This window comes from Rhinoderma darwinii, chromosome 8 (genome assembly GCF_050947455.1).
Source record: "Rhinoderma darwinii isolate aRhiDar2 chromosome 8, aRhiDar2.hap1, whole genome shotgun sequence".
Taxonomy (NCBI): domain Eukaryota; kingdom Metazoa; phylum Chordata; class Amphibia; order Anura; family Rhinodermatidae; genus Rhinoderma; species Rhinoderma darwinii.
Window position 1 is genome coordinate 102,065,531 of NC_134694.1, and position 14,294 is coordinate 102,079,824.

Genomic DNA, 14,294 nt, shown 5'->3' on the forward strand with positions numbered 1-14,294 from the left:
CACATCACATTTTGGTCCTACATTTAGCATGCATGCCCGGAAAGCTCCCAACATACACACTAAACATGTCCATAGGGCACCATTAGCCCGACAGAGGCCAAAAGAGTGTCCATTTATTTCGTGCAATCCCATATGAATACATTACAGATGATTTTGCACGCAATTTAGCACACTCTCATGAATGTCGTGTATTTATCACAGTGGAAGCCTGGCCTTAATTGTTCAGTAGGTCATTAGACATAATCAGTAGACACAAATCTTCCAGTATCATAAATTTTACATGAAATTGTATGAGGTTAATTCAGAGTATGAAATAAACAAGTGTAAAAGAACCAAAAAACATTTATTATGCTTCCTTCACGTAAGTGTCATTTGTGGAAATTAAGTATTTCACATTAACCTTGTTTAGTCACACACTTTATATTTAATAATATTGAACCAAAAAATAGTTAAGAATGCAAGAACCCTTTTTACATATTAAAAAAATAGCTTTTTGTTGAACCATCTGATCTTAAAAATAGACAATAGGTGTGAAGCCGTCAATGCGACTCCTTGCCTGAAAATGTTCTTCACGATACCACAATGTCCAATTCTTGGTGGATCGTCTTTTATAAGAGGTGCCTACTTTTGTGGTATAGGTATAATGTTCTGCTAGTGGGACAGGACGTCATTTGTTATAAAGGTAGTATCCGGTACGGTCACTTTTTCACCATCTGGGGTGAGGTCAACTATGGTTTTGCTTTTGATGGACGTTCCTGAGATGTCCTGCATAATACTGTCTCTTCTCTCGTTGAGCTTAGAAGACGAGCGTCCCATTGTTCCACTCTGGCTACCGTTGGTTTGTGAACACACGTTGGTGACCTTAGTTGGCTTAGATTTTGGGTGGTTATTGTAGACTTTATATTTCATTAGCAAAATAAAGATGAAGACTAGAACAGAGGCCACTATGATACCACCTATGATGATAATCATGGTTCCACCAAGAAACTGAGCATGGAGTGACCTGCATTGTTTATATTCCTGTTCGGTGGTAAATTGTACACATCCAATCACTCTGGTCGCAGTTAGCGAGGTTGTTCCATCATCGTAAACGGCCAGGACACACAAGTCGTAAATGCGAGAGGACACCAGGTCACTCAGGAAAAACGACTTGCTTGAAGATGGGATCATTCTGTATAAAGAGAAAGACATGATTTACTTACAATATAGATGTTTTTCTTTGTTACAAGACAATTGGGAATTTTATTAGAAATGCTGTTTTATAGGTGATCATGTTGGGTTTAATAATATTAATGCTATCAACTGATATTTGGGCACTGACCTTCATGAGCCTAAAATGGGCTACTAACAAATAAGGTGTTGTAGGTAAATGGTTAAAGTAAGTTACACTATCATATTTTTTTTTGCATAAATCAGTAGTTCATGTAAATACCTGAAACTATTGAATATATGTTATTAGGGAAAAGTGGCATCTTTCAGTTCCTGTAGTTATCCTTGCCCAGCATACAGTCTCCTTGTAACTGTCCCAAAAACCCCCACTTCATAAAAAAAACTCTGTCTAGTGTAAAATAATAAATAGAAAACAGGGAGGAGGGAGATGTAGCTGCAGTATTTCTCCATCATTTGTGTCTGAGACAGCATGCTGTGAGAGGGGAGGGGTAGCTGCAAGGGAAAGACATCTGATTGGCTCAGATCACATAGCACAGCTTTCATTACCCCAGAAGGAGCCCACCCATTCAATAAGCATGGAGAGAGAAAATGTAGCACAGCTTATATCATACCAGGCAATGCCCACCCACTCAACAAGCATAAAAGAAAATGTGCTTTTACTGAAGTCATCGGAGGGAAGAAAAAATACCTAAAATATGCAGGTTAGGCCCTGTTCACCATGTTTTTTTGTTTACGTTTAGCGTGTAGCTCCCAACTTACATGCTAAATATGTCCATCGGGCTACTTTTGGTCTCTGTCTGGTCAGTACACATTAATATACGGCAAAAAGTGGTATGGAGTATTGTAGTAGACCACGCTATTCGATGCCACGGAGTCCAGTAAATTTTTTTTTTACATTAGATACATTTTTTTTTTAAACATGGTAACCTATGGGTGATGGATGCCTCTTTATATCCTCAGCTAAAAGGATATGTCATGAGATATTAAATAGCTTTTCATGATGTATCTGTTAGACGAATGGCAATATAGCCTATGGGTGATGGATGCTACCGTTAGTCATCAGTCACACCTACATTAAATGTATACAAGCTTTTCTCAATGTATATGTAGGCCACAAAATGAGTTGTAAACATAGCCTCGGACAAACATTTTCCGGCTGCACAACATTTAGGCTAGGGCTTTCAAGGCGATTCACCGCATGTCCAAAAGTTGTGATAAGGCCCTAGCCCTAATATATATTTACAGCTGCTGGAGTGACTCTAAGGGCTTATTCAGACGAACGGGATATACGTCCGTGCAATGCGCGTGATTTTCACGCGCGTCGCACGGACCTATATTAGGCTATGGGGCCGTGCAGACGTGCGTGATTTTTACGCAGCGTTGGTCCGTTGCGAAAAAGTCACGACATGGCCGTTCTTTGGGCGTTTTTCACGCATCACGCACCCATTGAAGTCAATGGGTGCGTGAAAACCACGCATGCCACACGGAAGCACTTCCGTGCGACCAGCGTGATTCGCGCAACAGCAGTGAAAAGGATGAATGAAAACAGAAAAGCACCACGTGCTTTTCTGTTTACAAACTTCCAAACGGAGTGTCATAATGATGGCGGCTGCGCGAAAACCACGCAGCTGCGCATCATAACTGATCCGTGTGGCAGCAGCATAAGTGCCTTTTGCGCAGGCAAAACGCAGCGTTTTTTGCGTGCGCAAAAAGCACACGCTCGTGTCAATCCAGCCTTACCAACATACACCCATTTTCACAGGACCAGATCCTGGGATCTATTGACATTGGTCTATAATAAGTATATATTTAGATACCAGGTGGACTGGCCAGACTTAAAAACAGTATGATAATAACCTGAATATGTCTACCCCTATCATTGTTTGTATATTTCAGTAGCACCCACTTATATTAGGGAACATTCTGTATAATATCTGTGCGACACGTCGTTCACATATTATATTCTGTGTTTGTCCATTGTCTGGAGTGGCATTATTAGTGATTTCAATTGTCCTCCTCTAAAGACGGCATCATATGATTGAGTAGTGGAATTAATTATCCCACCACAATGTTATCACGTAACAAGCTTCTAATTCTTTCTTTGTATATTGTTGGTTTTATTACTTTAGGTTATCGGGGGAGTTTGATCCATTATATATTATAAGAAATAAAACCTTGGCTGCTTATTCTGAATAGACCATTGTTTATGCTTAATCTTTGCCAATCAGCAGAGTTCCTTATCCTGACACAAATGAATTGACTCTGCGGGTTGTTTATGAGCACCGCACATTGTGTTGCTGTTGTTCTGCCTTTCCTATTTGGCTGCCCTGTACTTCTGATTCCCAATCTGTGAAAGCACCGGAGCAAAATAGTTGTGCACCTGAGTTTGAGGGGAACCTTTCAAAAGTATATGAGCTAATGCACCCATCAAAGTTGTGTGCACGGACCATGTATGTTGGATCACATAGTCCCTTCAGGTCCGGGTTACAGAGCGATAGGCACTTCATGAAAAAATGGCTCTGTAATTCAACATGTGTTGGAGCATGCAGCAACTTTTTCCTACTGAATATGAAAAAAAAACCTCCATATAAAATTTGAGGCACAGGAGGTACAGTATGAGCCCGTAGCAGACTATGGTCGCCTTATAGCAGATCTGCACAATATGGTGGGGTCCCATAAATGTTTAAGGGTGCCGATCGCAAGGCACTTGTTCACAAGGAATGATCAGTTATGTATGTGGACGAGCTATTGTTACTACGATCGCTCGTCCCCATACATTTCCATTATGTCGGCAGCACATCTCTTTGTTTACACAGGGAGATGTGCTGCCGACCATTCATTTCATTGGCCACATAAATGAGCAGATCAGTTGATCCTTGCCCTTTTTACAGGGCAATGATCGGGAACAAGCGTTCATATGAAAGCTTGTTTGCCCAATCCTTGGCCCGTGGAAAGGGCCTTAAAAGGAGGGCATGCAAGTGGCATGACTGAACATTCAGTGAGGAGAGCCTCGAGCACTTGAACATCTAGGGGCCGCCTCAGTGGCACTTGCGACAGGGGCATTAAAAGTTGATTTCTCGGTCACGTAGCTTGCATGACCGACACATCAGATATCAGTACAATTCTCTCCCCCCTCCTTTATATAGTGCTGTTGAGGGCTCATATCTGCGGACAGATTCCCTTTAAAGACTTTTTTTAATGTCCTGTAGGGTATCTCCCCCAAAACTAAATTTTTATCCATTGTGATCTACTCCACTGATGCATCTTCGTTAAAAACTGAACTCGAAAGTCGGTCCTCAGAAACATTTCCTCTGGTGGGCCCAATGGACACAGTTCGACACTGGTCCCCCTTTTGGCACTGGTTTAACACACTATATCGGCTCTTCCTCTTCACTATTACCACCCCCTCTTCCTGCTATTGTGTGTGTATGAGATTAGTAAAAAAAATAAAAAGGTATTTTAGTCCCAGAAGTTGCATTACCCACATATACAGTGAAGGAAATAAGTATTTGATCCCTTGCTGATTTTGTAAGTTTGCCTACTGTCAAAGACATGAACAGTCTAGAATTTTTAGGCTAGGTTAATTTTACCAGTGAGAGATAGATTATATAAAAAAAAATATATGAAAATCACATAGTAAAAATTTGTATATATTTATTTGCATTGTGCACAGAGAAATAAGTATTTGATCTCCTACCAACCATTAAGAGTTCAGCCTCCTCCAGACCAGTTACACGCTCCAAATCAACTTGGTGCCTGCAGTAAAGACAGCTGTCTTACATGTTCACCTGTATAAAAGACTCCTGTCCACAGACTCAATTAATCAGTCTGACTCTAACCTCTACAACATGGGCAAGACCAAAGAGCTTTCTAAGGATGTCAGGGACAAGATCATAGACCTGCACAAGGCTGGAATGGGCTACAAAACCATAAGTAAGACGCTGGGTGAGAAGGAGACAACTGTTGGTGCAATAGTAAGAAAATGGAAGACATACAAAATGACTGTCAATTGACATCGATCTGGGGCTCCATGCAAAATCTCACCTCGTGGGGTATCCTTGATCCTGAGGAAGGTGAGAGCTCAGCCGAAAACTACATGGGGGGAACTTGTTAATGATCTCAAGGCAGCTGGGACCACAGTCACCAAGAAAACCATTGGTAACACATTACGCCGTAATGGATTAAAATCCCGCAGTGCCCGCAAGGTCCCCCTGCTCAAGAAGGCACATGTACAGGCCCGTCTGAAGTTTGCAAATGAACATCTGGATGATTCTGAGAGTGATTGGGAGAAGGTGCTGTGGTCAGATGAGACTAAAATTGAGCTCTTTGGCATTAACTCAACTCGCCGTGTTTGGAGGAAGAGAAATGCTGCCTATGACCCAAAGAACACCGTCCCCACTGTCAAGCATGGAGGTGGAAACATTATGTTTTGGGGGTGTTTCTCTGCTAAGGGCACAGGACTACTTCACCGCATCAATGGGAGAATGGATGGAGCCATGTACAGTCAAATCCTGAGTGACAACCTCCTTCCCTCCACCAGGACATTAAAAATGGCTCGTGGCTGGGTCTTCCAGCACGACAAAGACCCGAAACATACAACCAAGGCAACAAAGGAGTGGCTCAAAAAGAAGCACATTAAGGTCATGGAGTGGCCTAGCCAGTCCCCAGAACTTAATCCCATCGAAAACTTATGGAGGGAGCTGAAGATCCGAGTTGCCAAGCGACAGCCTCGAAATCTTAATGATTTACAGATGATCTGCAAAGAGGAGTGGGCCAAAATTCCATCTAACATGTGTGGAAACCTCATCAACTACAAAAAACGTCTGACTGCTGTGATTGCCAACAAGGGTTTTGCCACCAAGTATTAAGTCTTGTTTGCCAAAGGGATCAAATACTTATTTCTCTGTGCACAATGCAAATAAATATATATAATTTTGACTATGTGATTTTCTGTTTTTTTTTTTTTTAATATAATCTATCTCTCACTGGTAAAATTAACTTAGCCTAAAAATTCTAGACTGTGCATGTCTTTGACAGTGGGCAAACTTACAAAGTCAGCAAGGGATCAAATACTTATTTCCTTCACTGTACAAGGCTGTAATTTTAGACACCGCTAATGGAAAAAAAAATGGCGCTTTTTCTTGAAAAACAGCAGTTTTTTCATCTTTTACAATCCCTTAAAGTTGCCTGTGGAGGAAGAATAGACCATTTGCAGGATCACAAGCCCCATAGCCGCTGAACCCATTGAACGGGTACCATTATAGCCTATGGGTGAGGGATGCCTATGGGTGAAAAGGATCATTTGAGTTCATGACATATATCCATTAAACGGATACCATTATAGTCTGTTAGAGCGACGGACGCCATTGTTAGGCTTCCATCTCAGCCTACGTTTAACGTATACGTCTCCAGCTCAGCACCTGCTTCTGATCATGACACCACAGGGTCCCGTGCTTTGCCTCTTACGCTGATATATCTCCTTTGGACTGTATTCCTACAGGTAACCAGAGCAGCAGAAATACTGGAGGCATTGACTTTATTCCAGGATGTTAAGTGCTCTCGGAAAGTTCAGGCAGCCTCTTTGGGGGTAAGGAAGGATTTGAATTCCTCACCATCTTTCTACCCACTCACCACTCACAGAATCCATTCACCTTTTCAAAGACGCTTTTGTGTTCTTAAAGCCTCTGGGAAAAAAGTCTTAGATTGTTCATTTTTCACTCCCCATTGTCTGCTGAATGCTTCTTTCACTGCTGCCCTGTCTTAATCCACCTTTAGCACACAATGTGTAAATTAGGAACCTGCTGAGCAATTTCTTCTATTCTTCCACAAGACAAGTTTTTTCCTTCAAAATTCATTTAATGTTTGTCACAAGATTACTGTTGACTCCAAAGTATTTTTTTTTCTCTTTTCTTCTTGCGGAAGGTAAAGGCCTTTGCAAAAATAAATGTGTGTTTAACATATTGTTTATCTCTCATTGAAATATATGTATACAGCTCCGAGAAGTTATTTATAAGGAGTTTATTATGTATGATATTTATTGTCTAATTTTATACTTTGTTTTTCATGTCCTAGTCATAAGCAGATAATTATACAATAAAACATAGTTTTTCTGTCTGTATTCTGGATATAAAAGGGGTTTTCCATGACTTTCATATTGATTATCATTAGGATAGGACATCGATATCAGATCGGTGAGGGTCTGGCTCCCAGCGCTACCACCGATCAGCTGATTAAAGGGGCCGCGGCGCTCTGTTCTCTACATTGCTTACCAAGCACAATTCTGTACAATTGGTAGTGGCTAGGCCCGATGCTGTAGCTCAGTCCTATTAACTTGAATGGGACTGAGCTGCAAAGAGCTGCAGTACTGGGCACAGCCACTACCGAATGTACGGCGCTGTGCCTGTTAAACAATGAAGAGGCCAAAACGCTCAGCCCTTTCAATTAGCCGAAAGGTGGGGGAGCCGGGAGTCTGACCCCAACCGACCTGATATTGATGACCTGTTCTAAGGATAGGTCATCAATATCAAACTCCTGGAAAACCCCTTTAAAGGAACAGTGTCACGTAAAAAAAATTTTTTACATCAGTTTGATTTTAGTGTTTTATTAAAAAAATTTATATTTATTTGTGTGTTTGTGTTTTACTTCCCTATGGGGGCTGCCATTTTTTTTTCCATTTCTGTATGTGTCGATTAACGACACATACAGACATGGAATACGGCAGCTACAGTCCCATAGGGAATGTGAAAGGGGCCCGTTCCATCCACTATGCTGTACGCCGTCTGTGTGGGTACGGCGCATGCTCCGCTCCCACACAGTCCAAGTTGAACTGTGCGCCGTCCGGCGCCATTTTCCTGTAGACCGGAAGTCGCGGCCGGACAGTAAGATTACTACTTCCGGTCGCGGCTTCCGGACTTGTGCACTTGGAGCGGCGGTAGCAGACGGAGCGGACGGACCGGAGGGAGCGGCGGCGATTGGAGTAGGTAAGTTATTTCTGTGTATGTAAGTGTTTTACTGTGTGTTTACTAGTGTATGTAAACCTACTACACTGTGTGTTAGCTCAAAAAATGGCGACACACAGTGTAGGAGGTCTGACCGTTCAATCCCCTCGTTTCTCCTGGCACTAGCCAGGATAAAGGAGGGGGGATTCTGAGAGCTCACTAGAGCGAGTGAGTTTTCTCAAATTTTGCAGCATAAAGCAATGTGGTTGCTTTACCACATGCAATGCTGCAATTTTGGGAATTGCTCAATCTAGTGACCAGCACTGGGAAATATTATAAATTAGAATCTAATTTATAATATTTCCTGACTCGTGAAAAAAATTAAAAAAATTAGAACAATGTTTAATCACCTATACACTAATTGTTTAACTAAAAAAAAAAAAAATTTTTTTCTAGCGTCACATTCCCTTTAAAGGGGTTGACTGGTTTTTAAAGCCAGTTTTCTTATACCCTACTGGGACATTCAGACTTAATAGAGCAGTCTCCAACTTGGCACCCCCTTCAATTAGGTTTATCAGAGAGAGCGCAACTACATGAGCAGTTTATTGATTTTAATGGATAATATGTAATACTTAATTTCCCCTTTGGTGGCGCTGCAAGGAAATTGAAGACTTGCTGCCTGGTTCCCACATAGATCCCAGCAGCAGGACACCCTGTGATTGGTTTCTTTTTGTGGACTTCTAAAAAAAAAAGGGGATTGTAAAATGTGGGTACCCCTATTAACAATCTTCAGCCCATATCATATCACATCATATAAATGTTCACATAAGTATTTGGTAAGTGTACTGGTCTTCTAGTTGATTATACTACGTGCTACCCAGATGTGTGTGTATACACAGACAATGGGTTTGCTGTAGGCCAAATGTACACTGCGCAGATTTACAGTACCAGCAAAGAAAATGACACCCCAAGTAATCTCATTTACACATTGTGGAATTTGACCTGGGGTGGGGATTTTAAAATCCGCAACATGTCAATTTAGCTTGCGTTTCCGTCTTAGAATTGTATCTGACAACTTTATAAAAAAAAAACGCACCAAAATTCGCACCATAAAATCCCCACCAGTTTCTGTATCAAAATGTGAAAACACACCTAAAAACTCATAAAAAAATCCATTAAGGGTATGTGCACACGATAGCAGGCATTTACGTGTGAAAAGACAGACTGTTTTCAAGAGAAAACAGCTGCCTCGTTTCACACGTAAATGCTCCTCCTCGTATTATGCGAGGCGTCTGTGACGCTCGTAAATCTTGAGCTGCTCTTCATTGACTTCAATGAAGAACGGCTCAAATTACGTTGTAAAGAAGTGCCCTGCACTTCTTTGCCTTGGCAGTCAATTTACGCGTCGTCGTTTGACAGCTGTCAAACGACGACGCGTAAATTACAGGTCGTCTGCACAGATGTTTGCCGACGTATTGTAGCCCTATTTTCAGGCGTAAATCAAGGCATAATACGCCTCGTTTACGCCTGAAAATAGGTCGTGTGAACCCAGCCTTAGTGCGAATTTTACCTGCGGGATTACCTGCATTTATCTGCGGTTTTGAAGCAGATTTTCTGCACCAAATTATACAGCGTGTGCATGTAGCTTAAAGGTGCTTGTTTATAATTTGGGTTACCTATCCCTCAAGATAGAAGTGTCAATTTCAGCTGGCACTTCGGGTGGTGTGACACTTGGCAGTGGCCTGGAATATAAGCCTTATCTCCCGCCGGAAAGTCACTACTCCCCGATAGTCACCACAGATTCTTCTACACAACGGACTTCTAACATGTTATTCAACCAACTAATCTGAATTCAGCCCTTGAAAAGAAACGTCTCATATATCATTGCTATCTTCCCTGCATAAAAGGCTGTACTCCTTTATTTTTCATTGGATGCCCAAATTCCATGTTTGACTTCTTACTCATCAAGGCCATCTTCCTTTGTGGTGACCACCAGATGATTCCAGATCTTGTGTATGAATTTGGTGGTCACCTTCGCCTGCAGAGCATCCTCCAGAACTAGGAGTTATAGGGGAGTGCAGAGCTAATATGCGGCACATGGTATAATGTGAGGGACGTTTCTTGAATTTATATTGTAAACTTGACTGACATGTTATAAAGTATTCACATTGTGATAGTAAAACAGATGACTGTATAATAATATTCTGCAGTACCCTGCGGCAGTATACTTTATATGCACGTCCTCATGCCGAGTTCCCATCTGGTCTTGTCAGAGATTATATTTTATTTGACCTGCTCAGCACATAGTTGTGATCTTCTACATATGTCAGTATACTTGTGTTATGGAGACATTATGGTCCCAGTTCGTGCACCAAACGTTTCACCCTTTGACAGGTAGTCATCGAGGGCCATATGTCATTGAGTTTGTACAGCTAATGTATCGTTCTTGCTATGGTTCCAACCCAATTATAAATATGTTCCATGCCATTTTAGAAATGTAACGAAACTTTGGCATGATGGCCTGTTGCACTTGGACTCCAGTGTTGGACAGGGGTACCATAGGTCCATCCAGGCTTTAATTCACCCAGAACAAAGACTCAGTTCGCTGCCTTGTGTATAAAGATCCATAGCTAAAGCAGTACCTTGATAGTGGCCCCCACCTGGTACCGAGCACTCGAGGCACACGCTCCGCCATCCCCCTATCGTTCTTTGATGGGGTGCCATATTTACAAATTTATTTGCAAAATATTCTCATCCTAACGAGATTGAAACATGAGCTCTACAGTATTTGCTCTCTGGTAATGTCTTTTAAGGAGGTGCCCCCCAGTTGTTGGTGAGACACAGCTAGGGAGGTTGTTTTGACAGAAGTGATCATAAACTGCACGTCTTTCTGGCTGAACCAGTCCCTGGTTTAATAACATAATTTCCCCCTTTTGTGCTTTATTTTAATGTTTTTCTTGGTCTAGGAGACAAATTTTAATATGAATCGAAGTACGTTTTATAAAAAATTGGCCAGGACTACGACTCATGGTGACGCCCAGGCATCACCATGTTCTGTCTAGTGAGACCCTAATAGAAAAGGTTGATAAGCCTTGTTTTAAAGGGTAATTAGATTAAGTACTGTCCACTGTATATATAAGGCTCCAGTATAAGCTAAGTGCCTGAGCGACTGTGCAGTTGAATGTTGGGTGCCCGGCAGTCAGAGACGTCCAGAAACCCTGGAGAGAAGACAGAAGCATTTTTTTTATGCTTTTTTTCTTCTCTTTACTCACGTACACAGCACTCAATGAGGTCCAAAGTTGGAATGGCCCACCAGAGGATCTCCCAGTGGCCCAAATTCTGATCCCGTGAAGCTCATGAGGTCAGACAGTGACCATACCCTCTGGAGAAAGCAATTGAGTGTGATATCTAGAAGTCCTTTTACAGGGACTAGTTCTGTAAGGTTGGAGAGTGGGTCTCATTCTTCTTAATTTCCTCTGGTTGGCTTAATGGTCCTCCGTGACACTTGGTAGGATGGGTAGTCACAATGTTTACTGTCTGCAAGGAGTCTTTACAATTTACTGACATGCTGATATAATGCAGATTTCCAATAGGGGCCGAGATGCAGGCTTAAAGAGGCTCTGTCACCACATTATAAGTGGCCTATATTGTACATAATGTGATCGGCGCTGTAATGTAGATTACAGCAGTGTTTTTTTTATTTAGAAAAACGATAATTTTTGAGCTGGAGTTTACCACATGAAAGGCAATGCCACATAACATCATAGCCAAAGCATCCAGTTACAAGCCATTTGGCTGTGATACATTTGGACTCTATCGTCCTGGTGCTTCAGTGCCCCATGGTATCAAAGGTGGGACAAAAAAAAAAAACAGACTATGCCACTGCTGTGGCAATATGGCCACAGGCGCCCCAAAGGATGTACTCTAGCCAAAATGCTATTGGTGTCAATTACTATATTAAAGAGGCTCTGTCACTTCATTATAAGTGGCCTATATTATACATGATGTGATTGGCGCTGTAATGTAGATAACAGCAGTGTTTTTTATTTAGAAAAACTATCATTTTTGACGGAGTAACGACCTAGTTTAGCTTTATGCTAATGAGTTTCTTAATGGACAACTGGGCGTGTTTTTACTTTTTGGCCAAGTGGGCGTTGTACAGAGGAGTGTATGACGCTGACCAATCAGTGACCAATCAGCGTCATGCACTTCTCTCCATTCATTTACACAGCACATAGCGATATAGCTATATTGCTAACACTATAACATTACTGCAGTGTCCTGACAATGAATATACATTACCTCCAGCCAGGACATGATGTGTATTCAGAATCCTGACACTTCGCTAACGTTTTTGTGAGATTTACAGCAAGGCAAATGTAATCTCGTTTTAAATGACAGTTTACAGCGTAATGTATTTATTTTTGTATGCATATGGGCCATTTTTCTAAATATGGTGCACAGACCACAAAGTTGGCAGCCAAATCGTGCAATGTGGATTTGGCTTGTGTCAATTTATCTTAATTCCCATTTCTTTTACAGTATTTAAATATCTAAAGCAGAATATTTTAAAAGGGTCTGAACGACAGATCTAAAGGAAACACTTCTACAAAAATCTTGAGTAACCTACATTTTATTCATTCAACTTTCTACAGATCTTGTGCGCTCTACAAAGAGGTCAACCATAATCAATGCAGTTAAAGGGAAATAGGACAAGTCGTCTACTCCTACGGACTGCTAATTAAATAGAGGAAATTCATTTATATTACACTGTTATGCTGTCAACACAAGGCAGAAGCTGTCTATCTATCTATCTATCTATCTATCTATCTATCTATCTATCTATCTATCTATCTATCTATCTATCTATCAGGTTTGACTATACCTAGTTTGTTTTCATATACTTTAGTTTTAGAGGTTATCCCCCCCCATTATAATGGCAAGAAAACCCCTATTTTTGACTCCCCTACATCAGAAAATAAAATCACCAGTGATGACCTTGATTCCATGTCATAGGCAGGTCAATGGGACCTCATCAAACAACTACTTATAGCTCAGCTTCCTGAACCCCCTGTGGGTGTGACATGGGGGAATGGGATATTAGGGTTTAAAGAGATTCTAAGGAATTTTGGAAAATCACTTTAGTGTGCCCAACCTAATAAAACAAATAACTTTCATACATCTTCCACCACCCTGGCCTGCTGCTCCCCTTGCCATTGGTCCTCTGTTTAAAACTCCATGCATTGACACGATGTATATGGTCATAACAGGTCACCTGACCCCTCAAAAATGTATCAATTCTTATTCAGAAATGGAATTTTTTCTGCTGTTTTTTTCTTGTTTTATTACAGTTCTACACAGTTTAGGTCGCTACTATGTGTAATTTGCCCCATTGCTTTCAATAGGGACAAGCTCCAATTTAAAATATTAAAATCGGTAACAAAAAGAATGCTATTTTTATATATGGTACTGGCTCCTTTATTACAATAAATAAATAAAAATAACTAAAAGCATCCACACCACCACTTCACTATTATTATTATTATTATTATTTACCCCTGTATGACCGGCAACGGCGTAAACACCATAGAGGCTGCCAAAAGGGCTGGTATGGGAGAATTGGAAGAAGAGCCCAGGCCCAGTTGCTCCTATCCCTTTTGCTATTGGATGGTGATAACCTGTTCAGGACACAGAGGATCTACAGAGGAACTGCATTATTTGAAAACAAAGGGGGTAGAGAATCAGCCCAAGAGTCAAGGATAGAGAATCAAAAACAAGACTCTTCTGTCCTCGGTGGCAAAACCCAGCACCATAATGGCGGGCCAATTTTAATCTTTGCTATGGACCCTCCCTTTGATCTACACCACTAATAAACTAAAATACTGTCCTGTAATGGCTAGTGCAGGGCATGAAGGGGCGGTGCATGACACAGAGTCTTTTTGGTGTTTTTTTTTCTTTTTGTGTCATGCACCGCCCCCCTCAGGACCTTCACTAGGCTTAACAGGGTATATGTTTTGCCTGGAGTGTTCCTTAAAGCATACCCTTACCACCTAATACAAAATAGCATACAGCTAGTTCTACATGCCTTCTACCTAGATCTATAAAAGGAGAATCATGAATCATTGTCTATTGAGTAAACCTGATTCTAGCACATCTCATCCTATTAAACTGATACGTTCTTAGATT

General features: G+C 41.2%; 1 protein-coding gene across 3 annotated transcripts in view; it reads right to left on the bottom strand.

Annotated features, from left to right (window-relative positions):
• Nucleotides 1-400: 400 nt before the first annotated feature.
• The window catches only part of LOC142658809 (leucine-rich repeat and fibronectin type III domain-containing protein 1-like protein), a 361,275-nt gene continuing 347,381 nt past the window's right edge, over nt 401-14,294 (bottom strand). For all 3 annotated transcript variants that reach the window (XM_075834428.1, XM_075834429.1, XM_075834430.1), the window contains one exon: nt 401-1,171. In XM_075834428.1, the coding sequence (XP_075690543.1) occupies nt 652-1,171 (520 nt within the window). In that variant the 3' untranslated portion in view covers nt 401-651. The remainder of the gene's footprint in view (nt 1,172-14,294) is intronic.